Source organism: Schistocerca piceifrons, chromosome 6 (assembly GCF_021461385.2).
Source record: "Schistocerca piceifrons isolate TAMUIC-IGC-003096 chromosome 6, iqSchPice1.1, whole genome shotgun sequence".
Lineage (NCBI taxonomy): Eukaryota > Metazoa > Arthropoda > Insecta > Orthoptera > Acrididae > Schistocerca > Schistocerca piceifrons.
This window is the reverse complement of record NC_060143.1, coordinates 82,065,267-82,082,912: the sequence shown is the minus strand read 5'-3', so window position 1 is coordinate 82,082,912 and position 17,646 is coordinate 82,065,267. Positions and strand designations below refer to the sequence as shown.

At 38.1% G+C, this 17,646-nt stretch overlaps 1 protein-coding gene across 4 annotated transcripts; it reads left to right on the top strand.

The window, feature by feature from the left end:
- The first annotated feature begins 1,051 nt into the window (after nt 1-1,051).
- Nucleotides 1,052-14,349, top strand: LOC124803075 (vasotab-like). Of its 4 annotated transcripts, none has more exons than XM_047264204.1 (3): nt 1,052-1,334; nt 12,977-13,189; nt 14,220-14,349. In XM_047264204.1, the coding sequence occupies exons 1-3, from the start codon at nt 1,304-1,306 to the stop codon at nt 14,300-14,302; spliced, it is 327 nt and encodes a 108-aa protein (XP_047120160.1). In that variant the 5' UTR covers nt 1,052-1,303; the 3' UTR covers nt 14,303-14,349. The 4 variants fall into 4 exon arrangements, 1 of the variants encoding a protein (XP_047120160.1); XR_007017196.1 differs by lacking the exon at nt 1,052-1,334 and adding an exon at nt 5,890-6,000; XR_007017195.1 differs by lacking the exon at nt 1,052-1,334 and adding an exon at nt 6,271-6,398.
- Nucleotides 14,350-17,646: the final 3,297 nt, after the last annotated feature.

Genomic DNA, 17,646 nt, shown 5'->3' with positions numbered 1-17,646 from the left:
TCTGTTGAAACTTCCTGGCAGATTAAACTGTGTGCCCGACCGAGACTCGAACTCGGGACCTTTGCCTTTCGCAGGCATCCGACCGCCGTGTCATCCTCAGTTCAGGATGCGGATAGGAGGGGTGTGTGGTCAGCACACCGCTCTCCCGGTCGTTACGATGGCTTTCTGTGACCGGAGCCGCTACTATTCGGTCGAGTAGCTCCTCAAGTGTCATCACGAGGCCGAGTGCACCCAGAAAAATGGCAACAGCGCATGGCGGCTGGATGGTCACCCATCAAAGTGCCGGGCACACCCGACAGCGCTTAACTTCGGTGATCTCACGTGAACCGGTGTATCCACTGCGGCAAGGCCGTTGCCTTTACTAGTTGGGTTGTCAGTTTTTCTGTTTTTCACCGAACTGTTTGGTATTTCATCTCCGTATTCGGTATTCGGTGTCGATGTATGAGTGGTAGCCGGCACGGTAGCTCAGCGTGTTCGGTCAGAGGGATAGCTGCCCCCTGTAATAAAATAAATAAATAAATAAACTGAGTTAATGGATCAACGACGAACTTAAACGGATGTCTTACGACGTCTGCCCCGAGCAGATGCAACGAACGAAAACGAACAAAATGAGATTTTTTTTTAAAAAGTGGTTCGGTAGAACTATTTTTATCTATCACTAAATTATTGAAAGGATAATGGCGGTTTCATGCATCGATGCTTGTGGAGAGAGTCTTCAGGAACATGAATCATTTATGCCCTGACGCTAGAAACAAATTTAATGACGTTTTGGTAAAAAGCAGAATTATGAATTTTTTGCAACTTGCAACGACTTTTACCGAAAACATTAAAGGTACCAGTAACAAAAATCTGTTGAAAGTTGTAACTGGTAATAATAAATATAATTTTTAATCTTTACTAAGTGTTTTGTTGCGTTCACCTTCAGCTGAGCAAACTCTTTCGCCAGGCAGTGTTGGTAATTTTGTCAATTTAATCTGGAAACCCTATTTACCAGTGCAATCAATAGAAATATCCAAGACACATTCTCCAGTTCGAGAGTAGAAAAGGAAGAAAACGACCAACTTTTTGTTTCGGCATATAACAAACGTATCGTTAGCCTTCTTATTGTCACTGACAAATTGGATTTCAAGGCAGCTGACTGCAATGAACATACGTTCTCACGTTTCGCCAGCTTGCTTGACTGCGTATTTATGCGTAGCGGAGGCCGCTCGTGCCTTTTCATGTCAACAGCAACGCGTATAAAACTCACTTCGTGTCTGTATGTAGCTAGTTGTTCGACAACCGCAGACATAGCAACTGCACCATGAATACCGGAGCCTTCATTCTTATATTGGGTGAGTACTCATCAACTGGTCTTTGAGACTGTTCCTGAAGTATGCCGCTCCACGAAATCCTTTTCAAATTTTTCTATTATTACTATTATTATTATTATTAGTAATAGTAGTAGCAGCAGCTTTCGAGACGAGCCCGTTCAGCCACCTATATATATATATATATATAGCTTTACAAAACTTTATTTACAAATGAATAAAACTATGAACAAGAATTTGTAATTATGAAACAAATTCGATATCTACATCTTCTTCTTCCTGTTTCGTTTTATAAAGAGTGTCCGACGTCATTTTCTCGTACATTTCGTGTATTGGCTCAAAAGTTACACATGTTCCATTGTTTCCTGGTCGTTCTTTAATGAAGTGCTCCATTCAGTGTACTGGTTTGGAGTATGTTCCTAATTTTGGTTTTCATGAGGTTTACCTGAAGTTGAACATGAAACTTTAATAACCTGACAAGTACGAAACCATATTATTAACTAGTTATTAGCTTCATTGCTTTACATACCTTAGAAAAAACTCTTTCGCAGTCTGCATTTGAATGAGGTAAACTCAAAATTGAGAGAGCGAAAACTCTCATTCCTTCTTCAGATTCGTTATTTAATATATTCCACATTTTATCCGGTGATTGTTCCTTTTGTAGTGAGTCTGGGAGACAAGCCAAAACCAGAGGGAGACGCCTCCACTGGTCATCTGTAGTTTGTGCTAAATCGAGATCTGAGGGAGGAATTATACGTGGCAACAGTTCCATTAAAGGCATGAGTGAAGGTGTTGTATCTCGGAAACTTTGTGACAGGGCATTTGTAGGTTTGAGTGCCGCTAGTTTGGACAGCACTTTATCTTCCATATCATACCGTAATTCGATATGGCACGAAGCTGTCTGTAATATTTGAGAATTAATAGCTCTCATTAGGTATGCCACACATAAACACACACATGTATAGAAAACAATAAAACACAAATTATATATGATTTCAGGCAAACGAGGTGTACTCACCACAATTAAGTTCCTGCACCGATGATAAAAATCATTGATAAGATGTGGGTGATTCTTTATCTCTGGTGTGCCAATGTTCTTCAGAATTTTCACACCCAAATACAGTTGTGAATCTTCCAGTTGATGCGCTGCATTTTTTTGGGTCAACATCACTGAGATTATTTCGCATGACATAAGTGCGTTTCATGAAATACGCAAGTATTTCTGTATAGAGAGCTCTAATCTTGTCATGAAAGTCAACAATTACTACTGCTCTAGACTGGAAATACTCGTTGAAAGCAGTAAATTTTGGTAGAATCCACTCTAAGAACATATAATACATTTTTTGCAAAGGAGTCATGTAAACAGTTAAAAACTTGTTCAGCACTTAGAACTCGCTCAGAAAGCCATTTTTGGTTAAAAAACAGCATTAGAGCATCCCAGTTTTCCAGCACTGTCCTAACAACCGCGATCATTGGCAGCCAACCTGTCTTTGAAGGATGTAGTAATTTGTATGGTTCTAAGTTTAAAAATACCTGGAATAAAACATAATGCTAAGCCTATTTCCACACGATCGGACGTAAAATAAAGTCTGAGATATAAAATGCTACAATACCTGAAATTCTTTGAACTCTGCCTGCCTCTTCGCACTGAGTTTGAAAAAACCATAAATATTCCTCGCGAGGTCCTCACAAGCTCTTGGAAGGTTCTTGCACGCCTTGCTTGCGCATATATGCACCAAATGACAAACACACTTCATTACAAAAATTCCCGGGCAGCTATCTCGGAATCTGCTTACTACAGAATTACGAACTCCCATCATAGTATTGCAACCATCTGCTCCAAAACCAATAATATTGGCAAATGGAATGTTATGCTGTTGAAACGTTTTTACGACACCATTGTAGAGATTTTCTGCAGTAGAAGCTTTCTCAACATTTAAGTCTCCATCTTCATAAACTTTATAAAGCTCCCAAAACTTACTTTCAATACCACCTGTAAAAGGAGAAGTGATACAAAGTGGTAACTTAACAGGATTTATTTATTTGAGAATTAATTTGGTTATTATTTCAAAACTAGCTCTTATTATTACTCACCTGAATCTTTATCATAAAAGCGGATCGCCACGCAGGAATTTTTCACAGTTCCGATATCGGTGGACTCGTCCATCATTATGCTAAATTTGGCGTGTTGTAGATTTTTCGCCAACACTTCTTTGTGTGACGTCCCAATAACATTAGAAACAATTGCCCTTGCAATATCCGAGTCTGGAAAAATATCTTTTAACAAACCGGATGAATGGTCAGCAGCTAAAAATGCCACATTATGTTCTGCTAAGAATGCTGTTAATTTGATTTCAGCTTTAGCAACCTACCTCTTAACTGGTTGTGCGTTTGCGACAAATTGAGCAACTGAAGGCTGTCGCACGGTAGCAGACTGCACCATGTTAGGTGTTTGTTACTGCTGGAATGGTTTTTAATATTCTGGATTTCGGAAACCATGCTGGTATTGCAATATCTGCATCGCACCCTGAGCGGACCACTATCGCGCACCAGCCAATTACGTAAACCTGGCATATGTAGCCACTCATCACGAAATTTTTGTTGTCGGTGGACAGGCCGTTCTGTCTTCGAGATTTCACCTCTTTTTTGACGTTTTTTCTCCAGCGTGCACGAAAGTTTCGTGCTTGTGTTTTCATATTCACTGTCACTTCCCATTTCTCCACTCTCAGTAACACACAGTGACCCGAAACACTTACAAAAAGAAACTACACAGTAAATGAATTCAGCTAAACGTACTCGTAATGACTATACGCGAAATACGCATTGTTAAGAGTATCGTTTGTTGAAGACGAAACAATACCGTCTGATGAAATGTCTTTCGTTTGTACTTAACAATTCCACAGTATTGCAGGGTAATTAGGTCTACTGTTAATTGCTTTCCAATAATATTCGATTAAAGTTCCATTTAGTGCTTTGAGATTCGTTGGCCGCTCTATTTCTGAAACTTAACAATTCGAACTGAGTGAAATATGTCATGCAAAGCAAAGCTATTCGTTATTGTTAGCTTATTTAATTTATTTTCCAGGGCCAGGCTTTGAACTAAGCCTCATTCTCGACTTTAATCGTTTTGTCGTGTCGGTAGTTTGGCGCTCTCTCTCCTGCCTGAAATTTGTTGATTGACAGAGACTGCATGGATTCGTAACAGTTTCTAATCATTTTTAAAATATAACAGATGAATTGATTATTTTCCAAACAAATGTGTATAATGTATATTTGGTAAAAAATTTAGACCCGCCTCCATAGCCACACGACTAGGTGTGGTGTCACGAGCCCGCAACTACTAAGATTCGAGTTCCCCCGTGGGCTTGTATGTTTCTGTGATGTCTGTAGACCAAGTTAGGATAGGATAAAAAAAAGGTTTAGGCAAAATTCTCGTATGATATTCACTTTTGCCTCGTACATTGTACAAATGACGAAATTCTCGTATGCGTACGAGAATTCTCGTACATATCACAACCCTGATACGAACGTATGGACAACGCAACACCAGTGTCCGAGTGGAAAAGTTTCCTCTTCGGTTAGCAGTCCGCCGCGCTGCCTGTGCAGCTACTGATTCGGACGTTCACAACTTTTCATTTTTTTATGCGACAATTTCCTCGAAAACAGTTAATTTTTAGGCTAAAGGTACTTTATCTACGCCTTGCTGGGTACAGACGTACTTTTATCTCACTGTGATGGATTTTTTTTCTATTTTACATGTTTGAAGCATTCTTGTTTTAACACCCGTTATATCATTTCTTAGAGATTTTCATTTTTCCAGAGATCACAGGTCTTCGGTTTGCTTTCAGATCACATCGTGATAAATCTTGCCGCTAGATGTGTACTTCGTTGAAACGTTAAGATAGATCCGTTCAGCTACATTTGCAGTATACATCCCTTGATTTAAAATGAAGATGCTAGTTTGTTCTGCATATTTCCATTAACGAATACATTGTGGAATATTTGTTGGGGGAAACTCAAGTCACTACAGAAATTAGTCAGATATACAGCAACCTGCTAGAGAACCTTATATTATGTAGATACAGTGATGGAGTGTAAATCTGAAATAAAGAATTGTCTGTTGGGCAAATCCTCCTCCACTGAAACGCGTTTCCACACAAGCTTTTGAAATTAATGTTTCGGGATATTTTTAATTAAAAAAAATATCATCACAACAGTACAAATCTTAATATTATTGATGTCGGTTCATTGCATTGCTCTTGAATTACGTATATTAAATGTATCTTTTACTTTGTTCCACCCCCGCAGGGTCCAAGGAATAATTGGAATACGACTGACGCACTGTAAACACCTGATTTGTTCGCATGCAAGTTGCGGCGTCAGTGTAGTCACACTTTCTGCCAAATTTAGTGTCGAATTTTGTTAACAGAATTTATATTGGAAACGGGTCAAACATTACGATACCGTTGCAAGTCAAAGTTTCGCAGTCTCCGTCATCGGAAAACTTCACCTGGAATTTAAATTTTTATTGTGTGCATATTTTTCCTGGACGTGGTAGTTTACATCATTTCATATAGAGCCTACATTACGTTTACTTTCAGTTGGCAGACCGCTCCAGTCCATAGAACCGGTAGTAGTCCGAAGGTTTCGGCTGGAAGTCCTTTGTTTCTTAAGCTGTAGGCAACATTAGGTAGGTGACAATTGTGGGAGGTAGCCATTGTCATCTGCTTTGTTGCTGATTTGCACTGAACTGTTCTGAGTGTTACTTGTTTTTTTTTTATTGTTCAGTACGTTATCAAATTAATGTTGAGGTGGTTGCTGTTGCTGCAGTTAGGGTCTTTGTTAACCATGCAAACGCATAAGACGATTTCAGTTTCGTTTACGAACAACATTTAAAGAGATTTTTACTTCCGTGCTTAACCTCAGCTTTTGCGGAAGTGCTACGTGCAATTTGTGGTGCCAGCACTGCAGGGGTAGGCGTGCCTTCCTTTCGCATGGGTTATGTAAAAAGTACATTATTGTTGGCCCAAGCGCGAGCCGGGATTTTTCCTCGCTATTGGCCGCCACACTGACCTCGGACATCTAAAAGTAAACACGCTGCATATCTCCTACGTAGTTTTGGTATCATTTGCACGAAGTCGGCAAAGCATTCTTTATCATTAATATTTTTCACTCAATTCAATTTATAAGCATCCTCGCGCACCATCATACGTGGTGATATAGGATTTGTTATGCATAATAAAACATTTTACAGTTATGTGTTCATTGATAAAATATTCATATGTGCGACATGAAACCACACACATAACAGGCCGACTATAAATTAGTATAATGATTTATGTTGTATTACATTCTTACAAATACAATTTTCCGAAAATAGGTAGTTCACTCCACTGGCAATACAAATTTTTGGTATGACTGTCTATCGTCTCTGTGAAAATCGCCTCTGTTTTTTTCTTTCATAACTATATTTAACAACGAGAATTCTTGGTCTACCTTCAAAAGCACATATAGATACTGATAGGTGGTAGGGCCATGGTTTTAAATTCCTTGAAAAAATACGTACATGATTATCTAAGTGTGACTCCTTTGATCATTTTTATTAACGTATTTTGAGATATGACTTTTTAGCCAGAGTGGTATCCCTCCACGCATATAAATATGCTAAGCAGAAGTGCAAAGTAGGTATGTAACACCATTTAAATACTATTGGGATTTTTAAGTTCCTTGCAACATAACAGCAGGCTACAGACATCGTTTTTTGTTTAACAGTTGTGTGTGTTTCTCCCATCTTAAATGTACATCCAGCCATACTCCTAAAAATTTAGTGTGTGGGGTTTGCACCCTGTTAACCTGCAAAAGTTCCACTGTTAGGCTGGTTCCTAGCTTTTTTGTTACTTGACTGAAGTTCATCTACAATGTTTTTGCCATTCACAATTAGTATGTTATTTGTAACTCATGTGTTGCTGCTGTGACTCTCTTCTGTAGCAATAATATAGAAAATGTTATATTATTGTTACTCATGACTCACAGTCGTTGTATCGCAAACAAGCACAATGAAAAGTAATGCTAAACTATTTAAGCTCTTGTACAAAGTCTTCTTCAGAAGTAGAAAAAACATACATACTCACCTCTTGCATCCAGAAACAGTGTCCGTGTCTGTGTGTTCCATTTTGGAGGAAGTGTAAATAATTTTTAGTATTCTTTTACACTGTGCATTTCCCCAAGTCAACGCCTTATATATGTGCTGTGTAACGAGCTATCCTTCCCTTATTATTGTTATTCCATCCTAGACTTTCCATTGTTTGATTTTTCTCGTAGGTCAGCACTGTTCATTCCTTTAACAGGCTGGTGTCATAGGCAAACAATATTGTGTCTGCTGCTCATGTATGACTTGGTATGTTATTTATAAATATTAAGAATAGCAATGGTCCCAGTACAGAGCCCTGTGGCATGCCGTACATGACTCTCTCTCTCATATAATGTTCCTGGTGTATCAGTTATGTTGTTACTCTACCCTTTTTATTTCTATCAGAGAGATAGGATTTCAACCAATCACATGCTACTTCACAACTCCCATAGCAGTATAGTTTCCTTAGCAGTAAATTATGGTCAGTGATATCAAATGCCTGCGACATTCAAAAACAGACCAAAATTTAACTCATTTTTATCTATGGAATTTAGGACACATTTAAAAAACTTATAAATCCTTATGTCAGTTGATCTGTTTTTCCTAATACCTTTTTATCCATTAATCAGCTTACAGTTTTTGTTTAGCAAACGAGTCTCTTCCATTGGCATTTCTTTTACCATAGTTTTGAAAACCCAGATATCAGTGATCTACATTTGCAATTACTAATATGAGACTGCACCTTTCTTCTAAAGAGGCTTGACAATTGATTTTTTTTTTTTTAGTTTTTGTTGGAACTCCTATCCCAAATATTATCTGCAAGTTGGAAGTCTGTTTCTTGCACTGTATTTTATTACCTTGTCTAGAAACCAATCACTGCCATATGATCATTTATATTTTAATGTATTTATGATATTTCAAACCTCTAATTCAGTTACGAGAGACAGGATAACAGCCTCATCCTTCAAGGGGAGTCATATGCTCATATTACATTTAGTTTGATTTATAATTATTGTTATGTTTATGTAACACTTGTTGAATATGTTGGCTTTTGTGTTGTAGATCTTTAAGAGTTTTATCTTCACTCTGCAATGAAGTAGTAGTTCTTTCTGTTTTGTCTGCATATATTCTTTCACATTTACCATCTCTTACGTTGATTTTATATTCCTACTATTTTCCTAGCTGCTGCTATAACTTTCTTATGTAGTTCCCTGTAAATTTTCACATGTGATTTCAATATTTCTGTTACTTATGGCAGATTTGTTTAACTTGATGAGTGTGTCTGCTGACTTTCATAGTGCCTAGGTTACTAACATATTTGCTTTAATTGGGATTTTAATTCATTTAATTGGAAATGAAACATCCTAACAGTGCCTACACTTGCAAGAAATTACCTAATTTTATCTACTTTTTTCTAAACATCTGAATAAAAATTCATATGCCAAGTTTATTAATAAAACTCATCTCTGTATTTATCACTGGCCACTGGATCATTATTAGATGTAGTATTTAACATCAGTATGACTGCTCCATCCTCAAAGAACGTGGTGTCCATTACTTAAGTAGTATATTCAAAATGGTAGTGTATTGTTTACAAATGTTTGGTCAGCTGCTGTTTTAGACCCATTTATATATCAGTTGCCTTAATGTGCAGTTGACGTCTTATTGCAAGAAAAACAGATTTATGTTTCAAAACTCCAACAATAAATATATTTCTCAGATGATGTACGTATAAGGTCAAATTTTTGCTCATACTTTCACTGATAAAAGCTTTAAGATGTTGGCTGAGCTGAGTAAAACAGCTTTTGACCAATGCACACTGCCAGTAGTGTGAGACATGGAAATTAATTGAGTTTATTGTTAGAAGACTAACAGTAACCGAAAGATGACGGAAAAAAATCATAGTTGGACAAAACAAAGAAAGACAGAAAGAAAGCAGTTGATATCAGATGTACAACAAAGGTCAGTGCCATAACGGAAAGAGTGAACATCTCGAAATGGCAGTGGGCTGGTCACATCGCTGAAAGAAAAGATGGTAGATGTTCAAAATGTGTACAAGACTGGGGCACAGTTTACCAAAATGGACTAAAGGGAAGACTACCAGACAGATGGATCCATTTGGCAACTTGAAGCTGAAGATCAGCAGAAATGTAAGAACCTGCTGGGATACTATGTTATGTACCGATTCATCACAGTGTGACTGAATTGATGGCTGCTGCTGCTGCTCCTGCTGCTGGTGATGATGATTATTCTGTCTATGTACTCATGATTTATAAGGTGAAACTGGACAGTGAAATAACCCAGTACACTACTACAATTTTGAAACTTACTGAACTTTGAAGTGGAACCCATTCATAAAAGCAAAATCCCTTAATTTATGCAAGAAATATTCATCGTGATTACAGGGCCATTGTCCATCTCTGTAACTTGTGTGTGTGTGTGTGTGTGTGTGTGTGTGTGTGGTGTTTGTTTTACTTCATGGATGGGCTGTAGCAGGGCTCACAAAGCTTTGAGAAGATAGCTAAGGACCTTCTTATCATATTACTATTAGCCCTACCCTGCCATCTGAGAACGGTAGGTTGCACCGTACCCCAAGTCTGGTCGCAAAGTTGCATTTTAATACCAAGTCATATGCTCCTTACTGAATGAACATTACAGTTTGCAAATAAAATATAATATGTCTTGATAAAAACCTACCCGGCAAGCAACCAGAGGCATACAAAAACACATATAAAAGGTAAAGAAATGCACAAGCTTTTTTAGCAAGTGACTTCTTCTTTTGGCAGAAGTGTTGAAGGGAAAGGAACAGGGATGGGCGAAAAGCACTGGCAAGTTTTAGTTAATGGTGAAAGTTACTAAAAAGTTGCCCAGAACCCCTGGGTCTGGGGGACATAACTGGGCAGAATGAGAAGCAAAGACAGATTGTTGGTGCCTGTGCTGAGCAAGATTTGAAAACTTGATAACTTAAAGGTAAAGGGTAATAACAAGACAGATATAACTGAAAGGACATTGATATGTTTTGGCAGATTAATACCGACTGCAAGCAAACTCGAAACCTTTGCCTTTTGCTGGCAAGAGCTCTACCAACTGAACTACCCAAGCGTGGCACATGACCCATCCTCACAGCTTTACTTCCGACAGTACATTTTGTACCTTCTAAACTTCACAGAAGTTCTCCTGCGAAATCTGGCTAAGGCGTATCTCCACAATATTCTTTCTTCCAGGAGTGCTAGTCCCACAGGTTTTGCACGATAACTTCTGTGAAGTTCAGAGGTAAGAAGTGAGGTACTAGTGGAAGTAAAACTGTGAGGGTAGGTCATGAGTTGTGCTTACGTAAATCAATTGGTAGAGCACTTACTTACAAAAGGCAAAGGTCCCGAGATTGTGTGTGTGTTCTGACTTAATGGGCACTCAACAGTGAGGTTATCAATGCCCTGAGTTCGAGTCTCTGTCAGGCACACAGTTTCTGTCTGCCAGGAAATTTCCGTGGCACACACTCTGCTGCAGAGTGAAAATTAATTCAACTTTCACAGTTTTCCTACATTTTTACTGTAATTTAATTAATGAAAAGTAATTTTAATCTTTATTCACTGTGCTTCTGTTTATAAACTTTAGACAGAGAGGTTGATTATGATTTTCCACATGTGGTTCAATTGTATTAACTGCTAAAGTGACACGAATGAACCTCTCATTCCACATATTCTGACAGCATGAGTCTTAATAAATAATTGACAAACAAATGGATCATTGGATATTTCATTTATATAAATACAGCATGTGAAGTTGTGACAGAATGTAAATAATTTTGCAGTAAAGACACAAATCACAATATAATAAAAGCATTGACAGGTACAAAAACAAGATAACATTTTAACAATGTAAGAAAAGATAGTGCTATTTACTGTAAGGATGACATACTAAGTTGCACACAGGCACAATTAAGACACTTACACATAAGCTTTCAGCCACAGCCGTCATCAGAAAAGAGAAATGCACACCATTCATTCACACAAGCAAACACACCTCACGCACATATGATTGCCAACTCCAGCAGCTCGGGCTGGAATTGGAGTTGGTGTCATGGTGTGTGAAGTTTGCTTGCTTGTGTGAATGAATGGTGTGTGTTTCACTTTTTCTGATGAAACCTGTGGCCGAACACTCATGTGCAAGTGTACTTTAACTGTGGCTTTTTGTCACTTAATTTGTTATCTTCGCGGTAGGTAGCTATACCTGTAGTTTCCATTGTTGTATTAAAAATTTTGCTAGTTGGATGAATCCCCATGTGTCATAGATCCCACATTTACCTTTGTGAATATGGAATGTGTCAAGGTGTACTTTAACAAAAACAAAGCAACTCTTGGAAACTTTCACTGCATTGATGATCTGTCACTATTCTGCTTAACATTATTTGTGTTTGCACTAGCTGAATGTAGCCGAGTAAATAAGCAGGAAAGTTGCTACATTAAAGAATGCCACTGCTTCTTCGTTCTTATTAAGTGGCTACTGTTTATCTGGTACTGGCAACTTAACGTTTAGCTGGAGGTGTGTTGGTATTTTTCACAGGTATTAGTTACCTACATCTTTAATGGCAGTGTCCTGTTTACAATATACTGATGCTCTGAAGGTATTAACTGTCTGCCAGAACTTTCCACTGTAATCATGCTGACATTTGAAATCAAGGTTACAATGAACTCAGCTAATTGCCATATTCCATGCGGAAATTTTCAAACACCAAATTTAGATAATTTGCATCAAAAGGAAAATTCACTAGAGAAAACTGTAACATTACTGGAAGACAATGGCTTGCCAGTACTTACCTTAAGGGGACAAAATTCCAGTACCACCAACATACACATTTAAAAATAAAAAACATAACTAATTGCAGCTTTTGAAACTGTTCACTCTTCAGGAAGTAAAGAGTGATAGGTCAGGAAGGTTAGAAAGGAAAGGCGGAGCCTAGTATGAGTGGGTCCCATTTCTTGTGAGGGTGATGGGAGACAAAGATGAGTGGGGAAGCTTTATGTCAGAGTGCACTCTGAAAGCTGGACAGTGATGCAAAGTATAAATCAAAACTATTTTTGTGTCTTGTATTGTGACTGTGCAGATTACAGTTCAGGTGAAACTGATTTTAATGCTGTTCACAGTTTAAGTTTCTAAGAGTCGCTTTCCTTTTGTCAATGTATGACCTCAATGTCAACCACATCCTCAAATGCTATTTTGTTTGGCTGGACTGCAGAACATGATAAACAGAGGACCTTCTGTAATGGGACATTTGAATTACTCACTTTTCATACCTACCCACCTGAGAACCCATTCTCTCTGCTGCGCTCCAGGTTCCATTTTTCTCTTCCCTCTCTGTGTGTGTAATTGCTCCTGCCACCACACTCTCGTAGACACCCATGTATTCCCTTCTTTTTCCTGCCCACCCTCTTCAGTTTAGGACATAGCACACCAAACAGTTTTCTTTTTACTTGCCTGTATCCTATTGTATCTTTATCACAAGTTTTAACAGTGACTTGTTGACATATGTCTGCAGCCATGGCCGGTGTGTCCTTCGCTAACTTTGTGCCGCCTCCGCACTTGCACAAGCCGTTGGCTCCCATCTGCTGTCCGCGTTTTGTGCCACCTGAATGCTGCCCGTCTTATTGCCCAGAGGAGTATAAACCTGTCTGTGCCACTGACTGCCACCATCTGCGGACTTTTGCCAACATTTGTTTCATGCATGCTACAAACTGCCTGGAAAATACGAGTAAGTATCCAATTATCCCAAAAGATTAAATTTGAACAGTTACCGACAAGTATGTCCTAGATATGGATAACATCAGTAAAAATGCATTAACATTGTAATGGAATGTCCTGGGAGGAACACAAACAAGAGAATGATAAAAACAATCACTACAAAATATACTAAGTGGTGGATAGAAACTGAAGAACGTAGTGCAGCTTGCAAACTTGTATTCTTGTCCAAGACAGTTTGGTGTGTGTGTGTGTGTGTGAGAGAGAGAGAGAGAGAGAGAGAGAGAGAGAGAGAGAGAGAATCTGAATAATGCAAATACTCTGAAGGTGAAAAGTTAGAAAGCCGGTATACAAGGTTCAATTTGTTATGTGACCCATTTACAGCAAAATATATATCTTTTGTCAGTTTAATGTAATACAACACTATACAAAAAGATACACAGACTAGTGGCATGAGCCTGTACTGTTGTCATACAACGTTTCTGGAGCTGTAATTTCAGTATTCACCTGCCTTCCTTGTTCTTCTTTTCCTGACTTCCTGTTCCCAGTAGATAAGCTTTCACTGAAAATATTACTGGCTTTTAAGCGCAGTTATTTCTTAGTAACATTTCCAGTCACTGCAAATGAAATTAGACTTGTTATTTATGTGTCTGTCTGATTATAAAAAGTTCAGCTATACTGCAAGTGGTAATCTCTCCTCATTCCATAAACCAGTTCTTTCATGTTCTCTATGCTGTAAATTACTTCCTCTTATTTTTCAGTTTGTAGTCAGTCCAGCTATTACTTACAAACATATGGAATACAGTTATCACATTCGTCACATTAAAGCTTTAGGGGGTGAAATAATTCAAGTTTTAGATTTTGATAATGTGTTATGACATACTGCTTTCACACTCAAGTATACAATTTATACAACCTACCTTATGACATGGCTCAAAAATTGCTTTTCGAACTAGCAGAATTAATGCCCTTGCAAAGTATTTAGGATAATTTCAGTATATGGAAAGTGGCATTAATTTGCATTCACTGTTGATTTTTTTCAGGATACCGCAAAGTCTATGACGGAAAATGCCCAAACAGCCACCCAATGCTCCAGTTCCATGATAAAGAAATTGAGTGGATGTAAAAATGAAACTTGTAACATTTTGAATGAATAAAGCATTCTATAAATAAGTACAGTAACTCAATTTTTATATACTTTTCTTCCCTCATTGTGGCCAATAAAGAAGTGGATGTAATATAAAGGTCTCACATTGCAGGGAAAAAAAGTAATGCAATGAATTTGAGTCCAAGTCTGCAACAGTATTAACCTGCCAGCAAGTTTCAAAACTGTGAACGTGAGTCAAAGACTCATCTTGCATTCCTACAATTCAAAAGCGGCTAGTGTATAAGAAACAAGAAATAACAGTGCATATATGTTATTTACTATTCACTGTCTGCATCTCGTAGATGTAGGATGGAAGGGAGGCAAATGGCGACATTGAAAACATTTACTCTTGTATGAAACATCACTTTTAAGAGGCCATGCCATGTAAGCTATTCTGTTAAACTTTTTACTGCAGAAGAGATACTGATAATTCTGAAAAAAAAAAAGGCCAACTTCTAGTTGTAACAGTCTACAGTTATCCACATGAGGATCAAAATTTATCTGGAGCTGACAACAGAGATGAGGAAAACAATAACATTGAGTGTCCACTGGGATCTCAGTCTTAGAGTTGTGGCAGATGCTATTCCGACAGTTTTCTCCCAAAGCAATACATGAACAGAAAATTTGATGCATTCAAAAGAAACTATTAACATCTCAAAATTTAAACAAACATTTAATTTGGATGGAATGTGTAAAATTCTAAAAGGGGTTAGATTTAGAGCCTGAGAACAGACAAAAGTTCTTCTCCTGGAACAACATGCCTCTTATTCAAATTTTTGCATTAATTTCTTATGAAAATGTCACCCACATCAAGCCGTCTTATGGTATACGGCAGAAGGTCCCCGTGTGTACCACCAATTCTATCCTTCATGCACACCAGACACGGTGGCCTAGTGTTACACAACCTGAACTGAAGGTAATGCTTTCAATATTGTTATAGTCATCTAGGTGGTGGGTATTTTTGGGAACCGAAACTTGATATAAACAGTTTTAGGGTGCAATTTGTTAGCACCACATAGATAAGTTATGTTATGTAATGATATATTTTAAGAACAATTTGGGCAGCTAATTTACATTAATTGCATATCTTAATTATAAACAATGCATTTATGTATGGCACTTGTTAACAATGACAGTTAAATGGATTAGTAGCATCAGCTGGTCAACAGCCTTGCTGCAGCGATGACACAAGTTCCCATCGGATCACCGATTTTAAATGTTGTCAGGTTTGGCTAGCACTTGGATGGATGACTGATTGGGTCTTCTAAGCACTGTTGGCAAGCAGAGTGCACTCAGCCCTTGTGACGCCAATGGAGGAGCTATTTGACTAGGAAGTAGACTGACAACAGTCGAGAGACCGGTGTACTGACTACATGCCATTTCATCTCCTCATTCAGTTACGCCTATCAGCTGAAGATGACACGGTGGTCGTTTGGTACTGTTGGGTAACCCAAGGCCTGTTCGGATGGAGTTCAGTTTTACTTTTAGTAGTGTCAGCTACAGAAATGTAAACAGGATACATTCCAGTTAGCTTTCTTTCCACCAAGTTTACTTATTTTAGACCATGACTAATTTGACTGTAATTAGAACAAAGTTACTTATTAACTTGTTCTGGAGCAGTTAGCGTCTTTCCATCACAGACTAAGTTTAAAAAGCAAACAATAATATGCTCACTGTAGTAACAACTATTTGAAGGTTGCTTTCCCAGATTTGGTAATTATTTTAGGGTCCTAGCCATGGAAAACCAACTGAGTGATAACATTGTGCCACACTGGCAACAAAAGGACAGGATAGAATATCCCTTTATTTTTTCTTACAATGGTGAAGTTTCAATAGGGAAACTGTTTTAAAAGGTTTTTATATCATAACACATCAAAATTGATGTTCTTGAGGCAGAGCCCTGGTCAAATCACATAATTGAGTTGGTCTGATTTCATAATTAAAAATGTAATGCATAGTGTATCTAGGACTGAAGTGATGCAGCATACCACCAAGGAGTATAAGATTATACTGCTAATGACAAGACGTGTTGCAGTCTGCTTTGTTGAAAGAGTGTTACATGAGTTTTCTAATCTATGAAATATTATTTCAATGAGAAATACGGAACATGGCAGGCCCTATCATGAATGAGGTTTACCTCGACCGGCCATATGCAAGATCTCGCAATGTACCAGTCTTCTTCACTGCATGCGTTGGTTAGGTAATATTCTGCACCACTGTAAGAGTACATGGAACTTCTACATAGTCTGACATCCATGGTAGTTAATAGTGAGTAGGAGTTTATTCCCCTTGTCTGGAGTCTACAAAAAAAAACTGACATGAGCAGAGTAACATGTCAGCACCAGTGACATGATGGAACTACCACTGCTTTCCTTCTGCTTTTGAGAAGTATACCACCCACTGATACCTCCCTGAACTGTATCATTTTTTGCTACGTACATACCAATTTCCTAACTGAGTACATATTTATGGGAAATACGGAAGCGTCCAATCCCGCCCGTCTGCTTTGACCCATGACGTCACAAATATGGCGGAAACAAAAAGAAACACACACACTTTCCACAAGAAGCTTAATGACACTAACGGGACAAGCATGGGAAATGGGGTGTTTTGGGTGGGGGGAAAACTAAATATAAACAAATTTAGACACCTTGCGTAGCTACAACGTGTAAGTGAAGACAGCCATGCATGAATACCCACCCACCTCCCCAGGGGTCGTAACCCCTGCAACCCATAGAAGATAAAGATGCTTCAGTAGCTGATTAGTGTTTTTTTGTCTTTTTTTTTAAAAAAATCTCATGGGATAGAACAAACAGAACAGAAAGATAAATATAATAAACTAAAACAGAAATTGGAGGAAACAGATAATTAAAATAAGTAATAAGTGTTTTTAAATAAAAAAATAAAAAAAAAACTCTCGAGATAGAACGAACAGATCAGAAAAGTAAATAAAATAAGATAAAACAGAACTGGAGACAGCCACACTCAAACCAAACTCCGCACCATCATGACATCACACACGACGTCACGGGTCAAAGCCGAAGCGTGGGATCGGACGCTTCTGTCGACCCTATTTATGCATTGTGAAACATGAACATGCAAGTATACAGTTTTGAAATTTTAGGTTTGTTTTCATGGCACAACATATATGAAGAGAATCTGGTAACAGTTGTCATTTATGTGGTTGTAGCAGTCTTTTTCTTCATGCCTGACAGCAAACTCGATCCCTTTGCATTCACTGTCTAAATATCGTTTTCTTTATTGTTATCTTCAGTCCAAAGACTGTTTTGACACAGCTCTCCCTGCTAGTCTATCTTGTGCAA

Bases quoted from the DNA above. Each gene is read 5' to 3' on its own strand.
- LOC124803075 (XM_047264204.1), top strand. From the start codon at position 1,304: ATGAATACCGGAGCCTTCATTCTTATATTGG. The intron at 1,335-12,976 runs GTGAGTACTCAT...ATATGTCTGCAG, and splicing joins AGCCTTCATTCTTATATTGG to CCATGGCCGGTGTGTCCTTC. The intron at 13,190-14,219 runs GTAAGTATCCAA...GATTTTTTTCAG, and splicing joins AAACTGCCTGGAAAATACGA to GATACCGCAAAGTCTATGAC.